The 24,854-nt window shown below is 32.6% G+C and overlaps 1 protein-coding gene across 2 annotated transcripts in view; it reads right to left on the bottom strand.

The window, feature by feature from the left end:
- LOC135124205 (inactive dipeptidyl peptidase 10) overlaps positions 1-24,854 on the bottom strand; it is a 114,458-nt gene that overhangs the window by 36,093 nt on the left and 53,511 nt on the right. Inside the window, exon 3 of one of the 2 annotated variants that reach the window (XM_064049113.1) lies at positions 22,776-22,986. In XM_064049113.1, the coding sequence (XP_063905183.1) occupies positions 22,776-22,986 (211 nt within the window). Of the gene's footprint in view, positions 1-22,775; positions 22,990-24,854 lie in introns of both variants that reach the window. The other variant, XM_064049112.1, reaches the window with a different exon arrangement.

The raw sequence follows: 24,854 nt of genomic DNA, 5'->3' as shown, positions 1-24,854 counted from the left end.
GTCAGTCGGAATGTCTTAGAAGGTTTAACCTTCTTCAAAAACACAATCGGCACCCCTGAGAAGGTTTAACATTCTTTAAAAAAAGATAGTCGAAACCTCTGAGAAGGTTCAGCCTTCTTTAAAAAAATATGGTTGGTACCCCTGAGACAGATTTTCATTTTTAAAGTAGAAGGCAGTCGGGATCCCTGAGAAGGTTTAACCTTCTTAAAAAAAAGACAGTTGGGACCACTGAGAAGGTTCAACCTTCTTTAAAAAAAAAGACGGCCTGGGCCCCCTGAAAAAGTTTAATTAGTTGGAGTTCCCGAGAAGTTTTTACAATCTTAAAAAAAACACTTGGGGTACCTGAGAAGGTTTCATATTGTTAAAAAAGTACAATTGAAGCACCTGAGGTTTAACCTTCTTTAAAAAAAGATAGTCGGAACTTCTGAGGCCCCTGAGACGTATTTTCATTTTTAAAGGAAAAGGGCAGTCGGGGTCGCTGAGAAGGTTTAACATTCTTAAAAAAAGACAATCGGGACCCCCAAGAAGGTTTAACCTCCTTAAAAAAAGACGGTAGGTACCCCTGAGAAAGTTCAACCTTCTTTAAAAAAAAGACAGTTGGGGGCCCCTGAGAAAGTTTCATTATTTGGAGTTCCCGGGAAGTTTTTACATTTTTAAAAAACATTTGGGGTCCCTGAGAAGGTTTCATATCGTTAAAAAGGTACAATTGAACCCCTGAGAAAGTGTCACCTTCATTAAAAAAAAAGACAGTTGGGAACTTCGTAAAGGTTTTACATTTTTTAAAAAAAGACAGTCGACACCCCTGAGAAGGTTCAAACTTCTTTAAAAAAAGACAGTCGGGATCTCTGAGAAGGTTTAACCTTCTTTAAAAAAAGGACAGTCGGGACCCCTGAGAAGGTTTAACCTTCTTAAAAAAAGGCAGTTGCGATCCCTGAAAATGTTGGGGCCCCACAGAAAGTTTCATCTTCTTAAATAAAAGATGTTTGGGGTTCCAGGGAAGTTTTTGTATTCTTAAAAAAAACACTTGGGGTCCTTGAGAAGGTTGGGACCCCCGAGGAGATTTCACATTCCTAAAAAAAACCGTTTGGGGTCCCCGAAAAGGTTTGCAAGATTTCAGAGCATTCGGTTTTGCATTTTGAAATAAAATTGTAAAATTTAGTTTTGAATTTTTCCCAAAAAATCTTGATATCTAGGGTAAAACTTAACACGGATTCTTAAATCGTAGTATGTAATTCTATCATCAGGCAAAAATTGTAAAATGACATCATCAATTTTTATGAGATATGAGAGAAATAAATTTTATTTAACTATGGCTTCACTTCCTTCACTCATCCTAAGAAGCTTTCAGATCCTTAAAAATCGTTTCAATTTTTTTTAAAATCCTTCCAGATCGCTTTAGAATCTTTCAGATCTCTTCGGGCTGTTTCAGATTCTTCCAGTTGTTTCTAGATTCTTTTAGATTCGTCTAGATTCGCTGAGATTCTATCAGATTTCTTCCGATTCCTTCCAATCCTTTGTGATTTCTTCCAATTCCTTCCGATCGTTTATGATTCTTTTATTTTCTTTGCGATTCGTCCTTTCGAAGTAGTCAAGATTCTTACAAATTTTCCAGTTCTATTCAGATCATTGCAGATCCTTACCGATCATTTCAGATTCCTGCAGACTGCCAAATTCTTCCAGATTTTTCTAGATTCTTCGAGTTTCTTCCAAATTTTTTTATTTTCTCACAGATTCTTTCAAATTCTCTCAGATTTCCTCAGATTGTCACAGGTTCTTCGGATTCCTCCAGACTCCTTCAAACTCCTTCAGATTTCTTTAGATTCCTTCAAGTTCCTTCAGGCTCATTCAGATTCTTTCAGATTATTTTATATTCTCTCGGATTCTCTCAGAATATCAGAGTATTTCACCTTTCACATAGTTTCAAATTCTTTCTACAATATTTCAAATTTTTCCAGATGACTTCACTCCCTTGCACTCTTGCAGTTTCGTCTAGATTTTTCTAAATTCTTCTCGATTCTTTTGGACTCCTTAGAATCTTTCAGGTCCTTACAGATCGTTTCAAAATTTTTCAAATCTTTCCAGATCGCTTTAGAATCTTTTAGATCTCTGCAGGCTGTTTCAGATTCTTCCAGTTGTTTCTAGATTCTTTTATATTCGTCTAGATTCGCTGAGATTCTCTCAGATTTCTTCCGATTCCTTCCAATCTTTTGTGATTTCTTCCAATTCCTTCCGATCGTTTGTGATTCTTACATTTTCTTTACGATTCGTCCTTTCGAAATCGTCAAGATACTTTCAAATTTTCCAGTTCTATTCAAATCATTGCAGATCTTTACAGATCATTTCAGATCCCTGCAGACTGCCAAATTCTTCCAGATTTTTTTGGATTCTTTGAGTTTCTTCCAAATTTTTTTATTTTCTCACAGATTCTTTCAAATTGTCTCAGATTTCCTCAGATTGTCACAGGTTCTTCGGATTCCTCCAGACTCCTTCAAACTTCTTCAGATTTCTTTAGATTCCTTCAAGTTCCTTCAGGCTCATTCAGATTCTTTCAGATTATTTTTTATTCTCTCGGATTCTCTCAGAATCTCAGAATATTTCACCTTTCACATAGTTTCAAATTCTTTCTACAATATTTCAAATTTTTCCAGAAGACTTCACTTCCTTGCACTCTTTCAGTTTCGTCTAGATTTTTCTAGATTCTTCTTGATTCTTTTGGACTCATCATTAATTCATCCTTAGAATCTTTCAGGTCCTTACAGATCGTTTCAAAATTTTTCAAATCTTTCCAGATCGCTATAGAATCTTTCAGATCTCTGCGGGCTGTTTCAGATTCTTCTAGTTGTTTCTAAATTCTTTTAGATTCGTCTAGATTCGCTGAGATTCTCTCAGATTTCTTCCGATTCCTTCCAATCCATTGTGATTTCTTCCAATTCCTTCCGATCGTTTGTGATTCTTTCATTTTCTTTACGATTCGTCCTTTCGAAATCGTCAAGATTCTTTCAAATTTTTCAGTTCTATTCAGATCATTGCAGATCCTTACAGATCATTTCAGATCCCTGCAGACTGCCAAATTCTTCCAGATTTTTTTGGATTTTTCGAGTTTCTTCCAAATTTTTTGATGTCCTCACAGATTCTCTCAAATTCTCTCAGATTTCCTCAGATTGTTACAGGTTCCTCAGATTCCTCCAGACTCCTTCAAACTCCTTCAGATTTCTTCAGATTCCTTCAAGTTCCTTCAGGCTCATTCTGATTCTTTCAGATTATTTTCTATTCTCTCGGATTCTCTCGGAATCTCAGAATTTTTCACCTTTCACATAGTTTCAAATTTTTTCTACAATATTTCAAATTTTTCCAGATGACTTCACTTATTTGCACTCTTTCAGTTTCGTCTAGATTTTTCTAAATTCTTCTCGATTCTTTTGGACTCATCATTAATTCATCCTTAGAATCTTTCAGCTCCTTACAGAGCGTTTCAAATCTTTCCAGATCGCTTTAGATCCTTTCAGATCCCTGCAGGCTGTTTCAGATTCTTCCAGTTGTTTCTAGACTCTTTTAGATTCGTCCAAACCTTTGTAATTCTTTCTGGACATTTCTGATTCTTTGTTACACATTACTCCAGATTATACCAGATGCTTTCAGATTATTTCATTTTCTCGACGATTATTCTTTCGGATTCTTTCTAATGTTCTCCTTCAGATTCTATCTATTTTTTTCAGATTGCTTAGAAACGCTGTCAGGAATCGTTAAGATTCTTTCAAAATTTTAGTTATACTCAGATGTTGCAGATTTTTACAGATCGCTGGAAATTCGTCCCGATTCTTCCAGATTTTTTTAGATTCTTCAAGATCCTTTGAGATTCTCACAGATTCTCTCAGATTGTGACAGGATCCTCAGATTCCTTTAGATTTCTCCAGGTTTCTTCAGATTCCTTCAGATTATTTCCGAATCTCTCAGGTTTTTCGAAACCTCCTAGTTTCTTTCAGATTTTCACAGATTCTCTCTGATTTACTCTAATTCTCTCAGATTTCTTCAAATTCTCCCGGATTCTCTTGATTTCTCCCAGATTCCCTTAGATTCTCTCAGATTCCTTAAGATTTTTTCCGATTTAACATGCTTATGATATCTCAAAAAGCTTGCAAGTTTAGATTTTGCAGTTTCCAAGTTACCTTGTAAAAAGCTCGACAGACAATTTAAAACACATTTATTCGTAAAAACACGTCATCACATTTTCTTTTTCGTGTGGACAAAAACAAAAAAAAAATTATTAACGATATACCAATGTAGATTTAGAAATGACGTCATTCTATTTTTGGTGGATAAGTTCATCCAAACTTTGGTTAGCGTTTTACCACACGAGATTCCTAATACATATGTAATATATGACAACATTCGATCCAATAGTTTCGGAGATTATTTGTCTAATAAAAATCTAGACAGACGGCGACAGACAGACTGACGGAAGCGGGGACCTCTTTTTTCGCATTATAGGGTTCATGAAACGTCGAGAAAACCCAAAAGTAGTCAGTTGTCCATTTGACTCGATTACAACACTTTATTCAAATATTGACGGTTTTGAACAGTGACCTTGACGGCACTCGTCCCACTAGAATGAAAACCAAAACTCACTCGATAACAAACAACCCGTACATCTACCGCATTGTTTTGATCTAAAATTCGTAAGCAAAACTGGTGCTGTGAACAACACTTTCGTTTCAGCCACGTCCCTAGATTCCGGGTTTATTCCACGCACTCTTTTGTTTCCAGTAGGGCCAACACAAACTTGCTTCACGCTCCGCTAACTATGTAAAGAAAAAAAATCGCAACCGCTGAGTTCAAACTATCTCCTTTGTCGTAACTCACTAAACTGTAAACTTCTTTATTAAGCTGAGCGAAAATCAATCGCCGGCGCAGCTATCACTTACAATTAACATGAAATCCATAACGTATAATTTTCCAGCCTCTAATCCAGGCTCGGCCAGATTTTTCCGGCGTACCCGAGCGAGAAAGAAACTAAATTGGTTAAACGGCAGCGAGATTTCTGTCGTAAATAATTTATGTTTAACCCTTCCCGTCTGAAAACCGCTCTCCCGACAATAAAACAGATATCGCTAACGATTTTCTGTTTGGTGCAGCCTTGTATCTTGAGATACGGCCAAATGGCACTTTATAAGAGACTTATAAAAATTTTATCAATTGGGATGACCCGTAAACGCTCCGCCAAGATGAATGTCTGATCTGAGACCGTTTAGGAAATTCAATAACAATTTTTCGCGAAAGTCGCCATCGAAACTGCTCAATGCAGCCAAACGGTTTAATTAAATCCGGCTCAAAAATGTCGCATTCCCGAGGGCGCGTTCCCGACAGCAACAAATTACGGTTTAAATTGCTTAAACTTCCACAAATTGAGTTATTGAATATTGCAGCGACGCTCGGCCCTAATTTTCGTAATTTCGCAACAAATAAATTAGACACCTATTGTACGTACGCCACTGAGAGATTTACGACGTCGTTATAAAGGACGCAGGGGCGTCTTGAGGTGAATTATTTAGCGTCTGCAAATTTCGGCGGAATGTTTTGTTACAGGCCGGCGAGTGCCCACAATGGAGCACATTCCAGTCAGTTTTTTTTCAGTACCGAGGCGTAAATGTTGTTTATTTTAGTCGAACAAAAGACATAAAGGAGATAAAAGGACCGCCATCATTTAAATGTCGGAATCCCTTTTGAATGGGAGTCACGAGCTCGATGCTGGTTGCTGCACCCTCGCAAAAAAATCTCGGGGATTGTTTACGCGGAACTTCCTTCGCCTGTGAAACACACGGGATGCCACGAGCACGTGAGGGCGGGAGATCTATTTCTTAATGTTGGGATGATTAATGATGGACGGTTTAGTGGGTAAACGTCTAAATATTGATCCAACAAGGTAACATTAATCATGGTGTAATTTATTTTTTAAGACGTGCGAGGATTTAATTAATAATTTTTGAGGTGACGTCACTGGAGCTCTGGAGGGGATGGAAAATCGGTTTTATTAATGAGAGTCTAGAGTGAATTATTTTATATTTTATGAGAAACGAATTGTACGTTATTAAACGTTAGAACAAAACAAAAGAACAACCACAACAACGGTAAAAAAGTTCTTACATGCTTCCCGAAGTAATAAATGGCTTTCACATGTTCGTGATTTTAATTATCTTTACAAAAACTTCGTTGATAATAATTACACGCTGCCACTGAGTAATTGTAGTTCCGTGCAAAAACATAGAAAAGTTAACTTGGGGAGGTTTCTATTTCCTCGTGTTGTATGCTATGCCTATATCAAACTTGCGTGTTTATCAAACTAAACAATAATTCTCAGCAATTATGCAAAGTTTTCTAATTTTTACTTCCTTTAAAGTCTGAAAAAATATGTCCCCGGTTCCGTCTGTCGTTCATTCCTCTGACATCTGTCTCGATTTTTCTTCGAAACTACCAGAGATTGTTGTTAAATTTTATACGTATTTTATTTATTAAAATTTTTGAAACAAATAAGCTGATAATGAATTTCTTCAAAAACTTCGAAAATTGGCCTTTTTCGTTTTACCGATTTTGCAAAGTTTATTGGAATTTTCGGAGAAATGAAGCTGAAAATAACTTTTAGAAATCTTCAACAAAATGTCTTTAGTTAATTTTCGAAATGTGAGAATTTAAAAAATTGGCTAAACATCCTCAAACAATTCTGGAAGATTTTCGAAAAATTCGGCTTGATAATGAAATTTCGATTCCGATAAAATTGCGGAAATTTGAAAGAAATGAAACCAAAAATAACTTCTACAACCTAAATCTACACAAGTAAATGTCTTAAAGAAATTTTGTAGGACTGCTTGAAAAATGGTAAAAAAATTCGTATTGAAAAATTAGGAATTTTGAAATTTTAGAATATCTGAAACCGTAAATAACTATTGTAAGTCGAAATCTACGAAAAAATGTCTTTGGGTAATTTTCCGAAGATCTTGGAAGTCAAAATTCAAGGAAAAATAGAGACTTTTGAAAAGTTGCTTAAAAATTCTCAATTCCTGGAAAGGAAATTTTTTTGGTATCTCGAAAATTCTCATTTTTTATTGATTCTGAGAAAAAATTGATGGTATTTTCGAAAAAATGAAGCCGAAAATAACTTCGACAAATCTAACTCTACAAGAAAATATTTTTAGGTAATTTTCTAGGGGTGCTCGAAAAACTGTCAAAAAATTCATTTATTATACTGAAAAACTGAGATTTTTGTAAAGTTGTCTAAAGATCTTCCAAAAATTCTGGGACATAGATCTCTACGAACTGAAAAACAAATTGTTAATGACTCCTGAAAATAGTAATGATAATGGAATTTAATTTTGGTTTCAAAAATCGTCATTTTTCATTTTAACGATTATGGAAAAATGCTGGAATTTTCCAGTAAATGAGTCCGAAAATCATTTCTACAGGTAGAAATCTACAACAAAACATCCAAGCGTAATTTTCGTCTGGTGTTCGAGAAAAGGCCAAAAAATTCATAAGTTGCCTAAATATTCTCAAAAATTTCTGACATATTAACGAGCTGATTTCAGAAATATCAAATGTTAGAGGTTCTGAACTGATCTGAAAAAATTTGGTTTGATTTTTTTTCGAAAATTGTCATTTTTCATTTTATCAATTCTCGAAAAATTTTAAAATGTTCATATAAATCAAGACGAAAATAATTTCTACAGGTATAAATCTACAACAAAACGTCCTTAAATTAATTTTCGTGTGGTGTTTGAAAAAAGGCTAAAAAATTCAGAAGAGTGTATTGAAAAATTAAAATTCTTGAGAACTTGCCTAAAAAATGTCAAAGATTTCTGTTTTTGTTCAAAAATGGTCATTTTTCATTTTGCCGTTTCTGGAAAATTTTTGGAAGTTTCCAATAAACGAAGCCAAAAAATAACATTTACAGTTCTATCTACCATTAAACGTCCCTAGCAATTTTGGTATGGTCTCAATAGAAAGCCAAAAAATTTATATTGAAAAGTTGTCTAAAAATTCTCAATAATTCCTGATACACAGATCTTGACGAGATTTTCAAAAAATTTAGTTTGAAGTTTTTATTTCAAAAATTGTGAAGCCGAAAATAATTTCTGTAAGTCTTACTTTACAAGAAAATATCTTCTAAGGGTGCTATTATAGTATTGAAAAAAAGAAATTTTGAAAAAATTGTCTAAAAATCCTCAAAAAATTATGGGATATAGAGCTCGACGAGAAAACATAAAGTGTTAATGAGTCCGGACTAAGTTTTTTAAAAAATTCTGCTTGATAATGGAATTTTTTTCTTTCTTTCCAATAAATGAAGCCGAAAATAAGTTCTACAAATAGAAATCTATAACAAAACATCCTTACGTAATTTTCATATGGTGCTCGGAAAAAAACCAAAGAATTCATATACTGAAAAATTGAAATTTTGAAAAGTTGCTTAAAAATTGTCAAAAATTTCTGATATATACATTTTGACGAGCTGATTCCAGAAATATACAACACTAGTGGTTCTGAACTAAGATTGAAAAAAAATTTGTTTCAAATTTTTATTTAAAAAATTGTCGTTTTTCGTTTTACCGATTCTCGAAAAATTTTAAAATTTCCGGATAAATGAAGCCGAAAATAATTTATACTAGTCAAAGCTGATTTGAAAAATATCAAGTGTTAGTGATTTTGTACCCAACATTCTCAAAAAGTTCGGTTCGAATAAATGAAACAGAAAATAACTTCTTCAAGTCAAAATCTACGTGAAAAAGTTTTTACGTGATTTTCGTATGGTGTTCGAAAAAAGATAAAAAAATTCACTGGAAAATTGACATTTTTGAAAAGTTGCCTAAACATTTTTTTATTTCGAAAATTGTTGGTTTTTATTTTATCGATTTTGGAAAATTTTGGAATTTTCGAATAAATGAAGATGAAAATAAGTTCTACTAGTCGTAACCTAAAAGAAAATATCTATGTAATTGTTGTATGGTGTTTGAAAAAAGCTCACAAAATGGATACGAAGGGTATGGAAAAGTTGAAATTACTGAAAATCTGCTTAAAAATTCTCAAAAAAAATCTGTGATTTAGATTTTGATAAGCTGATTCAAAATGCAATAAATTTTTTCAAAAAGTTTGATTTGAATTTCTTGTTATTTCGAAAATTGTCATTGTTCAAAAAAAAAAAAAGAAAATAACTTCCATAAGTCGAAAACTGCAAGAAAATTTGTTTATGCAATTTTTGTATGATGCTCGAAAAGCTGAAAAAAATTGAGATTTTTGAAAAGTTGCCTAAAACTCCTCAACAAATTCTGAGACATATTTGGACAAGTTCATTGGAAAAACATAATGGATTGAAGGTCCAGGACCAATTTTTAAAAAATTCTGTGAGTTCAATTTGAAGATGAAATGTTTTTAATATTTCAAAAATTCTTATTTTTTCTCAATCCTGGATAAGTTGATGAGACTTTCGAAGAAATGAAGCCGAAAATAACTTCCACGAGACAATGTGTAGGTAATTTTCTAAGGTGCTCCAAAGACGGTCAAAAATTTTATTCATATCGAAAAATTGAAATTTTTGAAAAGTTACCCAAAGAATCGTCAAAAATGCTGAGACATAGATCTTGACGACCTGAAAAACATAAAATGTTCATGACTATGGGTCTAGGTTTTGAAGAATTCGGTTTTAAAGTAAAAGTTTTTAGACATTTCAAAAATTCTTAATTTTCTTTTCATCGATTCTGGACAAATTTTGGAAATCTTGAATAAATGAAGCTGGAAATAACGTCTACAAGCCGAAATCTACAAAACAATGTCTACGTAATTTTCGTATGGTGCTCGAAAAAAATCTTAAAAACTTCACACGAAAGGCACTGAAAAATTGAAATTTTTTAAAATCTGTTTAGAAATTTTCAAAAAAAATTCTGGAATATAGATTTTCACAAACTGATTCAAAAAATATAAAATATCAATGGTTATGTAACAAATTTTTCGAAAAGTTCGGTTTGAATTTCTTTTTATTTCGAAAATTATCACTTTTCATTTAATCGATGCTGGAAAAATTTTGGAATTTTCGAATAAATAAAATGGAAAATAACTTCTGCATGTCGAAAACTACAACAAAATGTCTACGTAATTTTTGTATGGTGCTCGAAAGTGCCCAACAATTCATTAGGAAAGCTGAAATTTTTGAAAAGTTGCCTAAAAATTCTTAACAAGGTCTGGGAAATATATTTGGACCAGCTCATTAGAAAAATAACGGGGTAAAGGCCTAGGTAATTTTCTAAGGGTGCTACAAAAATGGTCAAAACTTTAATTCAAATCGAAAAATTGAGATTTTTGAAAAGTTCCCCAGATAATTTTCAAAAATTCTGAGACATATTTAGATCTCCATTTACTGAAAAACATAAAATATTCATGACTGTGGAGCGAGCATACAAAAAATTCGGTTTTATAATGAAATTTTCTAGATATTTCAAAAATTATTATTTTTATTTTCATCGATTCTGGAAAAAATGTGGAAATTTTGATTAATTGAAGCCGGAAAAACAACTTAAATGTCGCAATCTACAAGAAAATGTCCTTACGTATCTTTCGTAATGTGATCGAAAAGAGGTCAACAGATTCAAATGAGTAGGTATTAAAAATTGAAATTTTTGAAAAGTTTACTAAAAAATCCTCAACAAATTCTGGGAAATATATTTGGACGAGTTCACTGAAAAATCACAACAGGTTGAAAATCCTGGACCAATTTTCAAAAAATTCTGCAAGTTCGATTTGAAGATGAATTTTTTCTTAAATCTCAAAAATTCTTAATTTTTCTCGATTCTGGAAAAATTGGTGGGACTTTCGAAAAAATGAATCAGAAAATAAATTCTACTAGTTTAAATCTACGATAAAATGTCTAGGTAATTTTCTAAGGTGTTCCAAAAACGGTCAAAAATTTTTTCATATCGAAAAATTGAGATTTTTGAAAAGTCCAAAGAATCTCCAAAAATTCGAAGACATAGATCTCGACGAGCTGAAAACCATAAAATGTTCATGACTATGGGTCCAGGTTTTGAACAATTCGGTTTTAAAGTAAAATGTTCTAAACATTTAAAAAATTGTTAATTTTCGGTTCATCGATTCTAGAAAAATTTTGGAAATCTTGAATAAACGAAGCTGGAAATAACTTCTGCAAGGCGAAATCTACAAAACAATGTCTACGTAATTTTCGTATGGTGCTCGAAAAAAATGTAAAAAAATTCATGAAAAACTGAAATTTTTGAAATACCCTTAAAAATTCTCAAAAAAATCTGGGATATAGATTTTGACAAACTGATTAAAAAAATATAAAATATTAGTGGTTCTGAATCAAGTTTTTCAAAAAATTCGGTTTGAATTTCTTGTTATTTCGAAAATTGTCACTTTCAATGCTGGAAAAATTTTTTAATTTTCGAATAAATGGAACAGAAAATAACTTCTGCAAGTCAAAAATTACAACAAAATCTCTTTATATAATTTTGGTATGGTGCTCGGAAAAGCCCAAGAAATTAATTAAAAAGTGAGATTTTTGAAATAAAAGTTCTTAAGAAGTTATAGGAAATATGTTTCGACTAGTTCATTGTAAAAATATAATGGGTTGATGGTCCTGGACCAATTTTCAAAAAATTCTGTAAATTCGATTCGAAAATGATTTTTTTAATATCTCAAAAGTTCTTGTTTTTTTTTCAATTCTGGAACAATTGATGGAACTTTAAAAAAAATGAAGCCGAAAATAATTTCTACTGGTCTAAATCTACGAGAAAATGTGTAGCTAATTTTTAAAGGATGCTCCAAAAATTTTATTCACATGGTAAAATTGACATTTTTTAAAAGTTCCCTAAAGAATTCTCAAAAATTTTGAGAGATAAATCTCTAGAAGCTGAAAACAAAATATTCATGATTCTGTATCAAGATTTCGAAAAATTCGGTTTGATAATGACATCTAGAAATTTCAAAAAGTTGTGATTTTTCTTTTCTCGATTTTGAAAAGATGAACCTGGAAATAACTTCTATGAGAAAAGATCTACGTAACTTTCGTATTGTGCATGAAAAAAATGCCACAAAATTAATACGAGGGGTATTAGAAAATCGAATTTTTTTAAAGGTTACCTAAAATTAAAAAAAAACTGAGATATAGATCCTGACAAACTGAGTCAAAAAATATAAAAGTTCGGTTTGAATTAAGTCGCCGTTTTTCATTTTATCGATTCTGAAAATATTTTGGAATTTTCGAACAAACGAAAACAAAAATTTCTGAGTGTAATATTTGACGCTTTGATTCAAAAATACAAATGTTAGTGGTTCTGGACTAAGATTTCAAAAAGTGCATTTTGTTTTTTTATTTCGAAAATTTTCATTTTTCATTGTCGAAAAATTTTAGGTTTTAGACTTTTCGGATAAATCAAGCTGAAAATAACTTCTACAGTTCGAATCTGATTCGAAAAGTATTGAGTGTTACTGGTTGACTTTTTTAGTTCGAAAATTGCCATTTTTCATTTTATCACTTCTGGAAAAATTTTCAAATATTCGAATAAATGAAGTCGGAAATAACTTTTACATGTGGAAATCTACGAAAAAATGTCTACGTAATTTTCCTATGGTGCTGAAAAACGTCCAAAAAATTGATATGAATCCCTCATCCCATTGAAAGATTGAAATTTTTGAAAAATTACCTAAAAACTTTCCAAAAATTCTGAGATATAGATCTTGACTGTCCGATTCGAAAAACATGAGCTGTCAATGGCCACGGACCAAGCTTTTCGAAAAATTCGAATTTTTTTAAAATATCTAAGATTATCGTGTTTCATTTTAACGATTTTTGAAAAACTGTTGAAATTTTCGACGAAAGGAACCGAGAATATAATTTATATTAGTCAAAATCTACAAAGAATCTTCGAAAAAAGGTCAAAAAACGGCAAACGGGGGGAATTAATTTTGAAAATTTGCCAAAAATCGTCAAAAAATTATATTATAAATTTTTGATACTAATTTTTATTAGCCATGTTTTCCTGACGTTTCATAACCCGTAATGTATAAAAAATAGGTTCCCCATTTCCATCTGTCTGGATTTTTCTTCGAAACTACCAAAAACTAACTAACCGATATTTGTGTAATCGCTCTCGTCAACAATTTGATGATGTCATCTGAAAATTTTGCTTGGTAAATGCTCTTTAAATTTTCGAAAAAGCATATTCTTGTACCTACTTGTGGTTTATGAATCCATCTTGAGCTGTAATCTTGATATTGAGCAACTAAAGTTAAATGAACCGAATAAAAATAAATTGTTTCTAATTTTCTTCGCATCATCAAACGTTTCATCAAAGACACACTTATAAAAATTGTTCATCTTAAAACTCTCTACGAAATAGTGGAAACGAAAAATCAATATGGAATGAATTTTATGTCAATTTAAGTGATTAGTTTACCTAAAAATTAAATCTAAATTCTTAAATGCATGTGCGACCCAAAATTTTACTTCCTGGTTTTCAGGAATTGTTGGATTATACTTGGATTATTGATCTTTCTGGTCAATAGAACTTGATCTAAATTAACCTAATGGGTGTTTTGTCCCGTTGTAACTTTGTCATAGCTGAGCCGTACAGTCCCAACAAAGAACAAAAAATTGATTTACCATCAAAAATAGCGACTAAAGCACAAAAATGTATTAATGAAAGTTAATTACTCTGTAGTGCTTTTGAATGAATTTAATTATCATTCAGCGAACAAATTTCGGTAGGGGAGACTTTCATGTTTAAAACAGATAGCCTGTTTAATACATTATCAGCGAATTAATTTAATGTATTCTAAACGGAATACGGTGTAATTTTACCCGACGATATTTCTAACTTTGGCATTTTCAACAACGTCCCTCTGAAATAAAATAAAATAAAACGAAATGAAATAAAGAACACCCAGAGAAAACATCAATATCTCGAGCTGACAGACACGACCCTTGTTCCAACTCATACAAGAAAAAAGTTGCACTTGAAAATAATCATACTTCTAAGAGACCACTTCTCAAATTTTTAAACATGCTTTAGAGTCTTGTAAAGCATGGACTGTTCGTCACGCTATTCTCTCACACAAAAAAGCTGAAAACTTTAAAACACTTTGCTCAACTTGTATCGAAAGCTTGAGAAGTTGTCATAAAAAAAACTTCCACTGGACTTAATAAAGTTGGAACTCGTCTTGAAATAAAGCAGCTGAGAGCCATTTCAAATGCACTGTTTGTGAAATATTCATCCATTTTTTATGGTGTAAATGAAAATGTTCCAGAGATGCAGTTTATCAAACCGGTTTTATCAAGCGCAGTTTCAACCAGTTAATTAGAATTAAAAAAAAAATCCGCTGATTAAATCCCGTCCATTAATACCCATCCAGCGTTATGACAAATAAGCTCACTTTGCGACATAATATATTCCCGCCATTTTTCTTTCAAGCAAACAAATGGCTCATAGGTGCATATTTTATTTCCCCGTTCTTTGTGAGCTTTTGAAGAGAGAGCGCATAAATAAAGCTCTAACGCCGTCACCAATACGTAACGTCACTCAATAAATCAAAGCTCGCGTCACTTTCGCCCCGTTCCTCGCAAATTTTCAACAACCAAAAATAAAAACCACCCCTTCCGCCGGCTTAAAAACCCCATAAATCGAGCTTTACTCGTCAAATTAAGCCCTTCGGCGCACGTTTTAAACCATCGATTTATCTCCGCCGACAAATAATTTCATTAATTGCGGGAATTTATCTTGCGAAAGAATCTGAAATTATCTGCAGTGGAAACATGGTTTTGTCCACACGCGACGCAATCGATTCGGCTAATGCCGAACAGACGAATTTATTCGGCTTTCGCCGCAATTTCTGATTTAGACGTCTGCTACAATAATTCGGGTCTCATGAGGAGCGTATTTGCAGGTTTATAATTTGTCGGAACGTTTCGTGAGAGTTGATTTTGTTACGTCTGAATGGATACGTTCGGCTAGGATTGAATTACTTGAATGCCTATTCTGGAACGGAACGGCGGAAAAAAGAAAATTGAGTCTCTTGTAAAAATGGAATTTATTGTGTTCGGACGGGGAATGTGCAAGTATATTGAGCAAACACGTTTTCAATCACGGGGAAATCTTTTCAAATTAAACTTCTTTGCATAGGGGGCGGCCCGCTATCTTTTTAATAAAATTTTGCCATTTGTCATTGGTGCGCAGATGAACCGGATACCGCCGCAGGAGCGGAGATATAAATAGGCACAATGGAAGTTTTGAATTTATTTTTTCAGTTTTTGCTTTGTTGTTTGCGGGAATGTCTATCTAAACTTGTTCCAGTCTAAAGTAATGTATTAAACTTTGTTCTAAGTTCAGAACTTTCTACTTGACCCTAAATTCCTGAAGATCCAGGTACAAACCCCAAAAAGGTTTTTCTGTTATTAATAAAGCACGCATTTGTAATTTTATCCTAGTTTCACTTTTACGTTCTAAACTAAAGGATTTTTTTGAAATGTTTTAGTTAAAAATCATAAAAAATAGTTAATGTATGTGTGCTATCCAGAAAGTTAATGATAATGACGTTTATCACGGAAAAATTCCACGAGTGGTTATATAGTGGGGGCTCTAGGCCACTTTTTGGGAGGGAGATTTGAATTTGTGAGCGTGCTCGGATTATGCAAGTATCAACTGAGCCAAAACATGAACATGCACACGAATTCAAATTTTCCTTCAAAAAGTGGCCTAGAACCCCCACTAGTTGAAAAAGAGAGGTCCCAAAATGACAAGAAAGGATGACTAAAAAGAAATAATGAAAAATCAAGTACAAAATATAACATCAAAAATGCGACCAACGAAAGAAATGACGAGAAATAGCGACAAAGAAGTCACAAAAAGGTAAATAAAGGTTACCAGAAAAGGAGTCAAACAAGGACCCAAAAAAGTGCTGTCAAAAAGCAAACGGGAGATAAAAAACTGTGAAAAAAAATGGTGAAAAAATTCGATCAAAAGAAGGTGACAAAAAACTCTCAAACTACAAAATGTGACAAAACATGACGATAAAAAACACGAAAAAAGTGCAATTGAAAAAAAAGGAACAAAAAAGAGATGACCCAAAACGACAAAAAGGGTGATTTAGAACAAAGAATTAAAAAAGACAACCAGCACACAAGAATCTCAAAAAAACAACAAATGATGACTAAAAAAGGGGGCCACTATATTTGGTCACAAAAAAATGCGACGCAAAAAATAATATAAAAAAGACAATAAAGAACACGCGACGCAACAAAAAAAAAACTCTCAAAAAAGAGGTCATAACAACGTCAAAAAAGATCACTAAGAAAAAATAGACAATAAAAAACACGACACTATAAAAAGTTCTACAGAAAAAGAAAGCACCAAAAGAAAGCAGAGTAAAAAAAAAGAGGGGCTAAAACGACAAAAGGGGTGACTAAGAAGAGAGAATACAAAAAAATGGAGCAAAAATCTTCAAAAAAAGAAATTGCTGCAAAAAATGTAATAAAAAAATACAATTAAAAAAACTGCGTTAGAGAAAAAAAGTCCACAAAATGGGCACTAAAAAAAAGGAGTAAAAAAATGTGATACAAGAGCAAAAAAGGAACAAAAAAGTGTTTAAAAAATGGCAAGAAATTTACGATCCAAAAAAGTTACAAAAATGTAACATAAAAACAGACAAAAAAGAACACGACGTCACAAAAAGGCAACAAAAAAACATCAAAAATACAACAACGTACACGACGCTACAAAAAAAGCAACAAAAGGGAGTAAAAAAACGCAACAAGGAAAAAAGGGAGGCAAAAAAGGGACCAAACAATTTTCTAACATTTTGAGACAGATCTCGATTAACTGAAAAACATAAAATATTCATGATTGTATATCGAGAATTAAAAAAATTCGGTTTGACAATCAAATGTTCTAGATATTTAAAAAGTTGTTCTTTTTATTTTCATCGATTATGGAAAAAATGTGGAAATTTTGAATAATTGAAACCGGAAAAAGTAGAAAATCTCCTTACGTAAGTTTCGTAATGTAAGCGAAAAAAGGCTAAAAAATTCAAATGAGTATTAAAAATTGAAATATTTGAAAAGTTGCCTAAAAATTCTCAAAAATTCTGGGATATAGATCTCGACCAGTTGATTCGAAAACTACAAAGTATTAGTGGTTCTGATCAAGATTTTCAAAAAATTCGGTTCGATCGATTTTGGAAAAATTTTGGAATTTTCGAATAAGTGAACCCGAAAATAACTTTTACAAGAAAAATTGAGATTGGCAAGTTCCCAAGAATTCTCAAAAATTTTGAAACATAGATCTCGACGAGCTAAAAAACATAAAATACTCATGATTGCGGATCAAGGTTTCGAAGAATTCGGTTTGACAATGAAATTTTCCAGGCGTTTCGAAAAGTTGTTATTTTGTTTTTCACGATTCTGGAAAAATTGTGGAAATTTTGAATAACCCGGAAATAATTTCTATAAGTCCAAGTCTACAAGGAAATGTCTACCTAATTTTCGGATGGTCCATGAAAAAAGCCACAAAATTCATACGAGGGGTATTAGAAAATTGAACTTTTTGAAAGGTTACCTAAACATTTTCAAAAAATTCTGAGATATAGATCTTGACGAACTAATTCGAAAAATATAAAGTGTTGGTGGTTCTGGACCAAGATGTTGAAAATGTTTGGTTTGAATTTTTTTTATTTCGAAAATTGTCATTTTTCATTTTGCCGATTCTGGAAATTTTTGGGATTTTCGAATAAAGGAAACCAAAAATAACTTTGACAAGTCGATATTTACAAGAAAATGCCTTACATAAATTTTGTATGGTGCTTGAAAAAAGGAAAAAAATTCATTGGGAGGGTATTGAAAAGTATAATTTTTTTAAATAATGCCCAAAAATTGTCAAAAATTACTGGGATATAGTTCTTGACGATCTAAGTCAAGAATACAAAATATTAGTGGTTCGGGACTAAGATTTTCAAAGAGTTCTGTTTGATTTTTTTTATTTCGAAAATTGTCATTTTGAAATTTTCGATTAAATGAAGTCGAAAATAACTTTTAGATGTCGAAATCTACGAGATAATGTCTACGAAATTTTTATATGGTACTTGATGCAAAAAAACAATATAAAAAAGACAATAAAGAACACGCGACGCAACAAAAAAAAACTCTCAAAAAAGAGGTCATAACAACGTCAAAAAAAGATCACTAAGAAAAAATAGATAATAAAAAAACACGACACTATAAAAAGTTCTACAGAGTACATACAGAATAAGAAAGTAGAGTAGAAAAAGAAAGGGGCTAAAACGATAAAGGGGTGACTAAGAAGAGAGAATACAAAAAAATTGAGCAAACAAAAAATGTAATAAAAAAATACAATTAAAAAAATTGCGATAGAGAAAAAAAATGACAAGAAATAATAGGAAAAAATCCACAGAAATGGGCACTAAAAAAAGGAGTAAAAAATGTGATTAAAGAGCAAAAAAGGAACAAAAAAAAAAGTGTTAAAAATAATGGCATGAAATTTACCACCAAAAAAAGTTACAAAAATGTAACAAAAACAGACAATAAAGAACACGACGTCACAAAAAGGCAACAAAAACATTGAAAATACAACAACAAGAAAAAAAGGGAGGCAAAAAAGGGACCAAAAACGGCAAAAAGAGGGGCAAGACTAGACAAGAGGAAACAAAAAGACTCGTCATAAAACATGACAAATATGACAAAAAATGTGAGAAGTAAAGGTAATAAAAAACACGACACGACAGAAAAAGCGCGACAGAAAAAAGGCAAAAAAAGATAAGAAGTGATCAAAAACGTCAAAAATGACTAAGAAGAGTAGAAAGTAGCAAAAAGCGGACAAAAAAGATTTCCAAAATATAACAAAAACACGACGCGATATTAAGATGTATGACAGAGAAAAAGGCAAAAAAAGGGGACCGAAAAACATGAAAGGTAACTAAGGATAGTAAAAAAATAACAGGAAAAATCCAATCTATAAAAAAATGAAAAATATTCAAAGGGGCTCCGAACGTCTCTTTGTTAAGAACATGAAATTTTCTAGGGCACCCAAGTGTCTTTTTATTCAAGAATGTGGTGAAACCTTCTCAGAGGCTCCACGTGTCTTTTTTTTAATGTGAAACCTTCCCAGGACTTTCAGCTTCTCCAGGGTCCCAACTTATTTCTCGGGGATCCCAACTGTCTTCTTTTTGAAGGTGAAACATTTCCGGGGTCCCAAGTTTTTATTTTCCTGTGAAACCTTCTCGTGGGTCCCAACTCTCTTTTTTTTTTTAAACTGAAACCTCCCTGGGGTCCCAAGTCTATTTTTAAGAATGTGAAACATTTTGGGGGAACCTCAACTGTTTTTTTTTTAAGAATGTGAAACCTTCTAGGAGACCTCAACTGTTTATTTTTTAAGAATATGGAACCTTCTCGAGGATCCAATTGCCTTTTTTTTAAGTGAAACCTTCCCAAGTGTATTTTAAGAATCTGAAACCTTCTGGGAGCTCCAACTGTTTTTTTAAGAATGTGAAACTTTCTCGGAGGTCCCAAGTGTTTTTTTTTAGAAATGTGAAACCTTCCCGGGGTCCCAAGTGTCTATTTTTAAGAATGTGAAACCTTTTGGGGGACTTCAACTGTTTTTTTAAGAATGTGAAACTTTCCCAGGGTCCCAAGTGTCTTTTTTTTAAGAATGTGAAACCTTCTAGAAAACCTCAACTGTGTTTTAAGAATGTGAAACCTTTTGGGGGCCTACACTGTTTTTCTAAAAATGTGAAACCTTATTCGGTGTCCCAAGTGTTATTTTTTAGAAATATGAAACCTTCCCGCGGTCCCAAGTGTCTATTTTTTAAGAATGTGAAACCTTTTAGGGGGCCTTAACTGATTTTTCAAAAATGCGAAACCTTCCCGGGGTCCCAAGTGTTTATTTTTGAAGAATGTGAAACCTTCTAGGCCACCCCAACTGTTTTCTTAACAAAGTGAAACCTTCTCGGGCATTCCAACTGTCTTCTTTTTAAGGTGAAACCTTCCCGGGGTCCAAAGTGTTCTTTTTTTAAGAATGTGAAACCTTCTCGGAGGTCCCAAGTATTATTTTTTAGAAATATGAAACCTTCCTTGGGTCCCAAGTGTGTATTTATTAAGAATGTGAAATCTTCTTGGGGACCCCCAACTGTTTTTTTAACAATGTGAAATCTTCTCGGGGATCCCAAGTGTTTTTTTAGAAATATGAAACCTTCCCGAGGTCCCAAGTATCTATTTTTAAGAATATGAAATCTTCTGGGGGTCCCAACTGTTTTTTTTTTTAAGAATGTGCAACCTTCTCGGAGCTTCCAAGTATTATTTTTTAGAAATATGGAACCTTCCTGGGGTACCAAGTGTCTATTTTTTAAGAATGTGAAATCTTCTAGGGGACCCCCAACTGTTTTTTTAACAATGTGAAACCTTCTCGGAGATCCCAACTGTCTTTTTTTTAAGGTGAAACCTTCCCGGGGTCCCAAGTGTTTTTTTTTTCAAATGTGAAACCTTCTGATGGCCCCAACTGTTTTTTTTAAGAATGTGAAACCTTCCCGGGCTCCCAAGTGTCTATTTTTAAGAATGTGAAACCTTCGGTCCCAACTGTTTTTGTTTTTTTTTTTAAGAATGGAAACCTTTTCGGAGGTCCTAAGTGTTATTTTTTAGAAATATGGAACCTTCCTGGAGTCCCAAGTGTCTATTTTTTAAGAATGTGAAACCTTCTAAGGGACACCCAACTGTTTTTTCACCAATGTGAAACCTTCTCGGGGATCCCAACTGTCTTTTTTTTAAGGTGAAACCTTCCCGGGGTCCCAAGTGTTTTTTTTTTTAATATGAAACCTTCTGGGGGCCCCAACTGTTTTTTTAAAGAATGTGAAACTTTCTCGAGGGTGCCAAGTGTTTTTTTCAGAAATATGAAACCTTCCCGGGGTCCCAAGTGTCTATTTTTAAGAATGTGAAACCTTTTTGGGGTACCTCAACTGTTTTTTTAAGAACGTGAAACCTTCCTGGGGTCCCACGTATCTTTTTTTTAAGAATGTGAAACGTTCTACGGTACCTCAACTGTTTATTTTTTTAAGAATATGGAACCTTCTCAAGGATCCCAAATGTCTTTTTTGTTTAAGATGAAACCTTCCCAGTGTTTTTTAAGAATGTGAAACCGTCTAGGGGAGCCCAACAGTTTTTTTTAACAATGTGAAACCTTCTCGGGCTTCCCAACTGTCATTTTTTAAAGGGGAAAGCTTCTCGGGGTTTCCAATTGTCTTTTTTTATAAGAAAGTAAAATCTCTTCGGGGCCTCCAACTATATATTTTTTAAGAAGATGAAACATTCTTTTTTCTCTTACACTGTGATTAGAACTTTCTATACTGTTTTTATTCCTTCGAGGTTACAACAAAAAAGTAAAATTTCGCAAAAGTTTCGTTATTGTTTAACGACGTTTGAAATGTAGTCTCGTTTATCGAGAAAAAAAAAACGTCTAGGTAGCTTTGAAACTTAATGTTAAAAAAATTATGTTGTAACACCAACACCTTGATCAGCTTAACAGCGGCTGTCAATTAACTGTCAAATAAAGTGTCAAATATTATGTGGAATGGCAACACAATTATTTTAAAAATAATTTTCATGGCCTACATGGCGATTTTTTTTCGATCAACAACACTAGGCATTTAATATTTAGAATCGCTCGTACAGGTTGCTGGAAAAATGATTAACAACAACAAAATTTATTTAATTTTCATGAATTTCAAAATCAGTTAATTTTTTTTTTACAATTTACTTCCTAAATCTTTTCAGTAAAAATTCTAGGTTCAGATCTATTTAAAGGGTAATCTGAAAAACGACTCATTTAATGTTTCTAAACTAAATAAAGTTGGTTGGTTTCAGCCAAATAAAAAATCTGTGAAATTCATCTCAGAACCAACAGGTAAATTTATGATACAGAAATAAGCTTTCATTTTTTTATGCGATGAGTGTGGAAAGTTTATGCGTTGGGGAAACAGTTTTTCATATAACGCTTACCCAATTCAACCGAGATTTTTTTTGCAGGAAAAAGTATGTAAATAACAACTCTAACATAAAATCCTTTAGCGTAGGTTCAAATCCCTTTTTAATTAAAAACAACTACCGAAATGTATTTTTTACTAAACCTTTTTCCGTTGAGTTGTAAATGAAGTTCGAAACTACCTACTTATCTAATCTGCTTTTTCGTTTCAGCTTTGGCCACACATTTCCGGAGGAAATTGTTGTGTGTTGTACCTACCCGATTTTATTATTTATTTATTTTTATCTCTGTACATGAAGTTGACATTTGTATTTGTATTCATTACAAAACCTAGCGTTCGTTGAACCGAACGTCATCACTTCAACGTGAACTCAAATTAATCTTAGCACACTGACTCAGCAGTCGCAGACTTCGTCAACAAAACGAAATCCCTTTCCTAGCGTTATCTAACTCAAATTTAAATATCCCTATCTCTTCTAGAAGACACCCCGTCGATTTTTGACCCCGTCTGAAAAACCGCCCTCTTCCGCAAAACCCTAATCACTGCTTTTCAATCCCCGCTTCGGCATCACTCTGCAAAAACAGGCCGAAATGTTTAATCCGCATCGACCTCTCCGGGAATTTATTCGCGAATATCGCTCGGAAGCGGCGGCATAAATAATGCATGTTCGATAGCATTTGCAAAAAGCACCTTCGTCATTCCGCGTCATCGATTCCTTTTTTATGGCGATTTTTGCGACTGACCTGAAATCCACGTGCCGTTGAACCGCAAGGGCTGGAAGTCGTGGCTGAGGATGTCTTGCAGCTTGAAGCGGGCGCCCTTGACGCGGGGCCCTTCGTCGGGAGGCGTCAGCAGGACCACGGAGGTCACGATGAGGGCCAGCACTACCACGATGACGAGGAGGGCGATGAGGATGCCGCGCCAGTTGCGCTGGTTGGTGTTGCTGGACACGAGCTCCTGAAACATGGGATACTCTAGATTCTGGATATCTAATCGAATGCGTTGAAGGAGAAGTACAATGTAACACTAATAACACGAAGAAAATAATTACATTTGTATTCGAGAGGATTGGACGATTTTTGTTTTCTTTTTATGTTTCATGACTTCTAGAGTACGAAAAAATTGGTCTTCCGTTTCCGTCTGTTTGGCTGTCTGTCTGCGGTTTGTTGGGATTTTTGTTAAACTGATAATTTTCGAAACTAGTGGACTGATTATTGTTAAATTTCATATGTGCATTAGGAATATCGTGTAAATGGTAAAACATTAACCCAAATTCGGATAAATCATCCCCACCAATAAAAGTATGACGTCACTTTCAAAATTTACAATAATAAATAAAATAAGATATTCCTGGACAGGTGGTTTATGATCCATATATCCAGATTTTTGGAAAAAAATCAAAATTTAGCTTTGAAACTGCACAACTGAGTGCTCTAAAATCTTGCAAACGTCTTAACTTTATTCTAATCATAGTAAATTGTTAATCAAAACTGATTCGTTTATCCCTTTCCAAAAATGGATGACGTCATCTCAAAATTTTGCCGTTTCCCGTTTTTTTAATATTCCATTTTTATAATTTTTCGTTTTTTCAACTTTAATTTTTTCAATTTCTTTCAGTTTCTTAAATGTTTTAATTTGCAATTTTTCATTTTTTAATTTTTTGGTTTCAAAATTTTTATTTTTTCAATACTTCAATGTTTCCTCAATTTTAAAGTTCCTGATTTTAATTTTTTATTTTCCAAATTTTTTAGTTTTCATTTTCTCGATTTTGAATAAAAATTTTTCGTTTTTCATTTCCTTTATTTTTTCAATGTTTCTTTAGGTTCTATAATTTTTGTTTATTTATTTCTTCAAATTTTCAATCTTTGATTTTTCGATTTGTTTCAAAATTTAAAAATTTTTCAATTTTTGGATTTCTCAATGATCTGATTTGCTGACTTCTTTAATTTTCAATATTTCGATTTTGCACTTTTTAAATCTTAAATTTTTGAAAAACTGAAAAAAGGAAAAATTGCAAAATCGAAAAATTGCAAATCGAAGAACTGAAGAAACGAAAAATCGAAACATTGGAAAAAAAGAAATTTAAAAGTCGAAAAAATATAATGCATAGAATAAAAACGAATCGAATCGAAAAATTGGAAAATCGAATAAATGGAAAAGTTTTCAAATCCATAAAATGAAAAACGCCAAAAATGAGTAAAAATGAATAGCAGAGAAAAGCAAAAATGAGATAAAAAAGTCTCATAGAAAAATAAATGAGGTTAAATATGTAACATAAGGAAAACAATAAAAAACTCAAAGTGAGACAAAATACATAGAACGGAAAAATGCAAAAAATGGAAGTTAAAAAAAAGGACCCAAAAGAACAATAAAAGCCAGCTAAGAAGACAGAACAAAAGATACTCAAACCGGACAAAAAAAATTACAAAAAAATTTAAATAAGTTAGAAAAACTGTCACATTGAAGGATCGAAAAACTGAAAAATTTAACATCGAAAAGTTAAAAAAAATGAATAAATGAAAAAATTTTTAAAATTGAGAAACTGAAAAATTTCTAAAATCGTAAAATATAAAAATTTAAAAAGTGAAAAATTTCAAAAATTATAATTAGGTATTATTATATATTTTAAAATGAAAACTAGAAAAATAGCAAACAAAGGATTGAAGATAGGAAAAATTGAAAAATTGGGAAACTGAAAAATCTGAAATTGAAAAATTTCGCATTGAAGAAAGATAAATTATAAAATCCGAACACTGAAGAACCGAAAAAATTAAGAAAATAAAAAAACCGAAACGAAAAATTGCAAATTGAAAATTTGATGA

Source organism: Zophobas morio, unplaced genomic scaffold (assembly GCF_036711695.1).
Source record: "Zophobas morio isolate AGI-343-1 ecotype UQ-CSIRO unplaced genomic scaffold, CSIRO_AGI_Zmor_V1 ptg000007l, whole genome shotgun sequence".
In the NCBI taxonomy this organism is placed as follows: domain Eukaryota; kingdom Metazoa; phylum Arthropoda; class Insecta; order Coleoptera; family Tenebrionidae; genus Zophobas; species Zophobas morio.
This window is presented reverse-complemented; position numbering and strand designations above follow the sequence as displayed.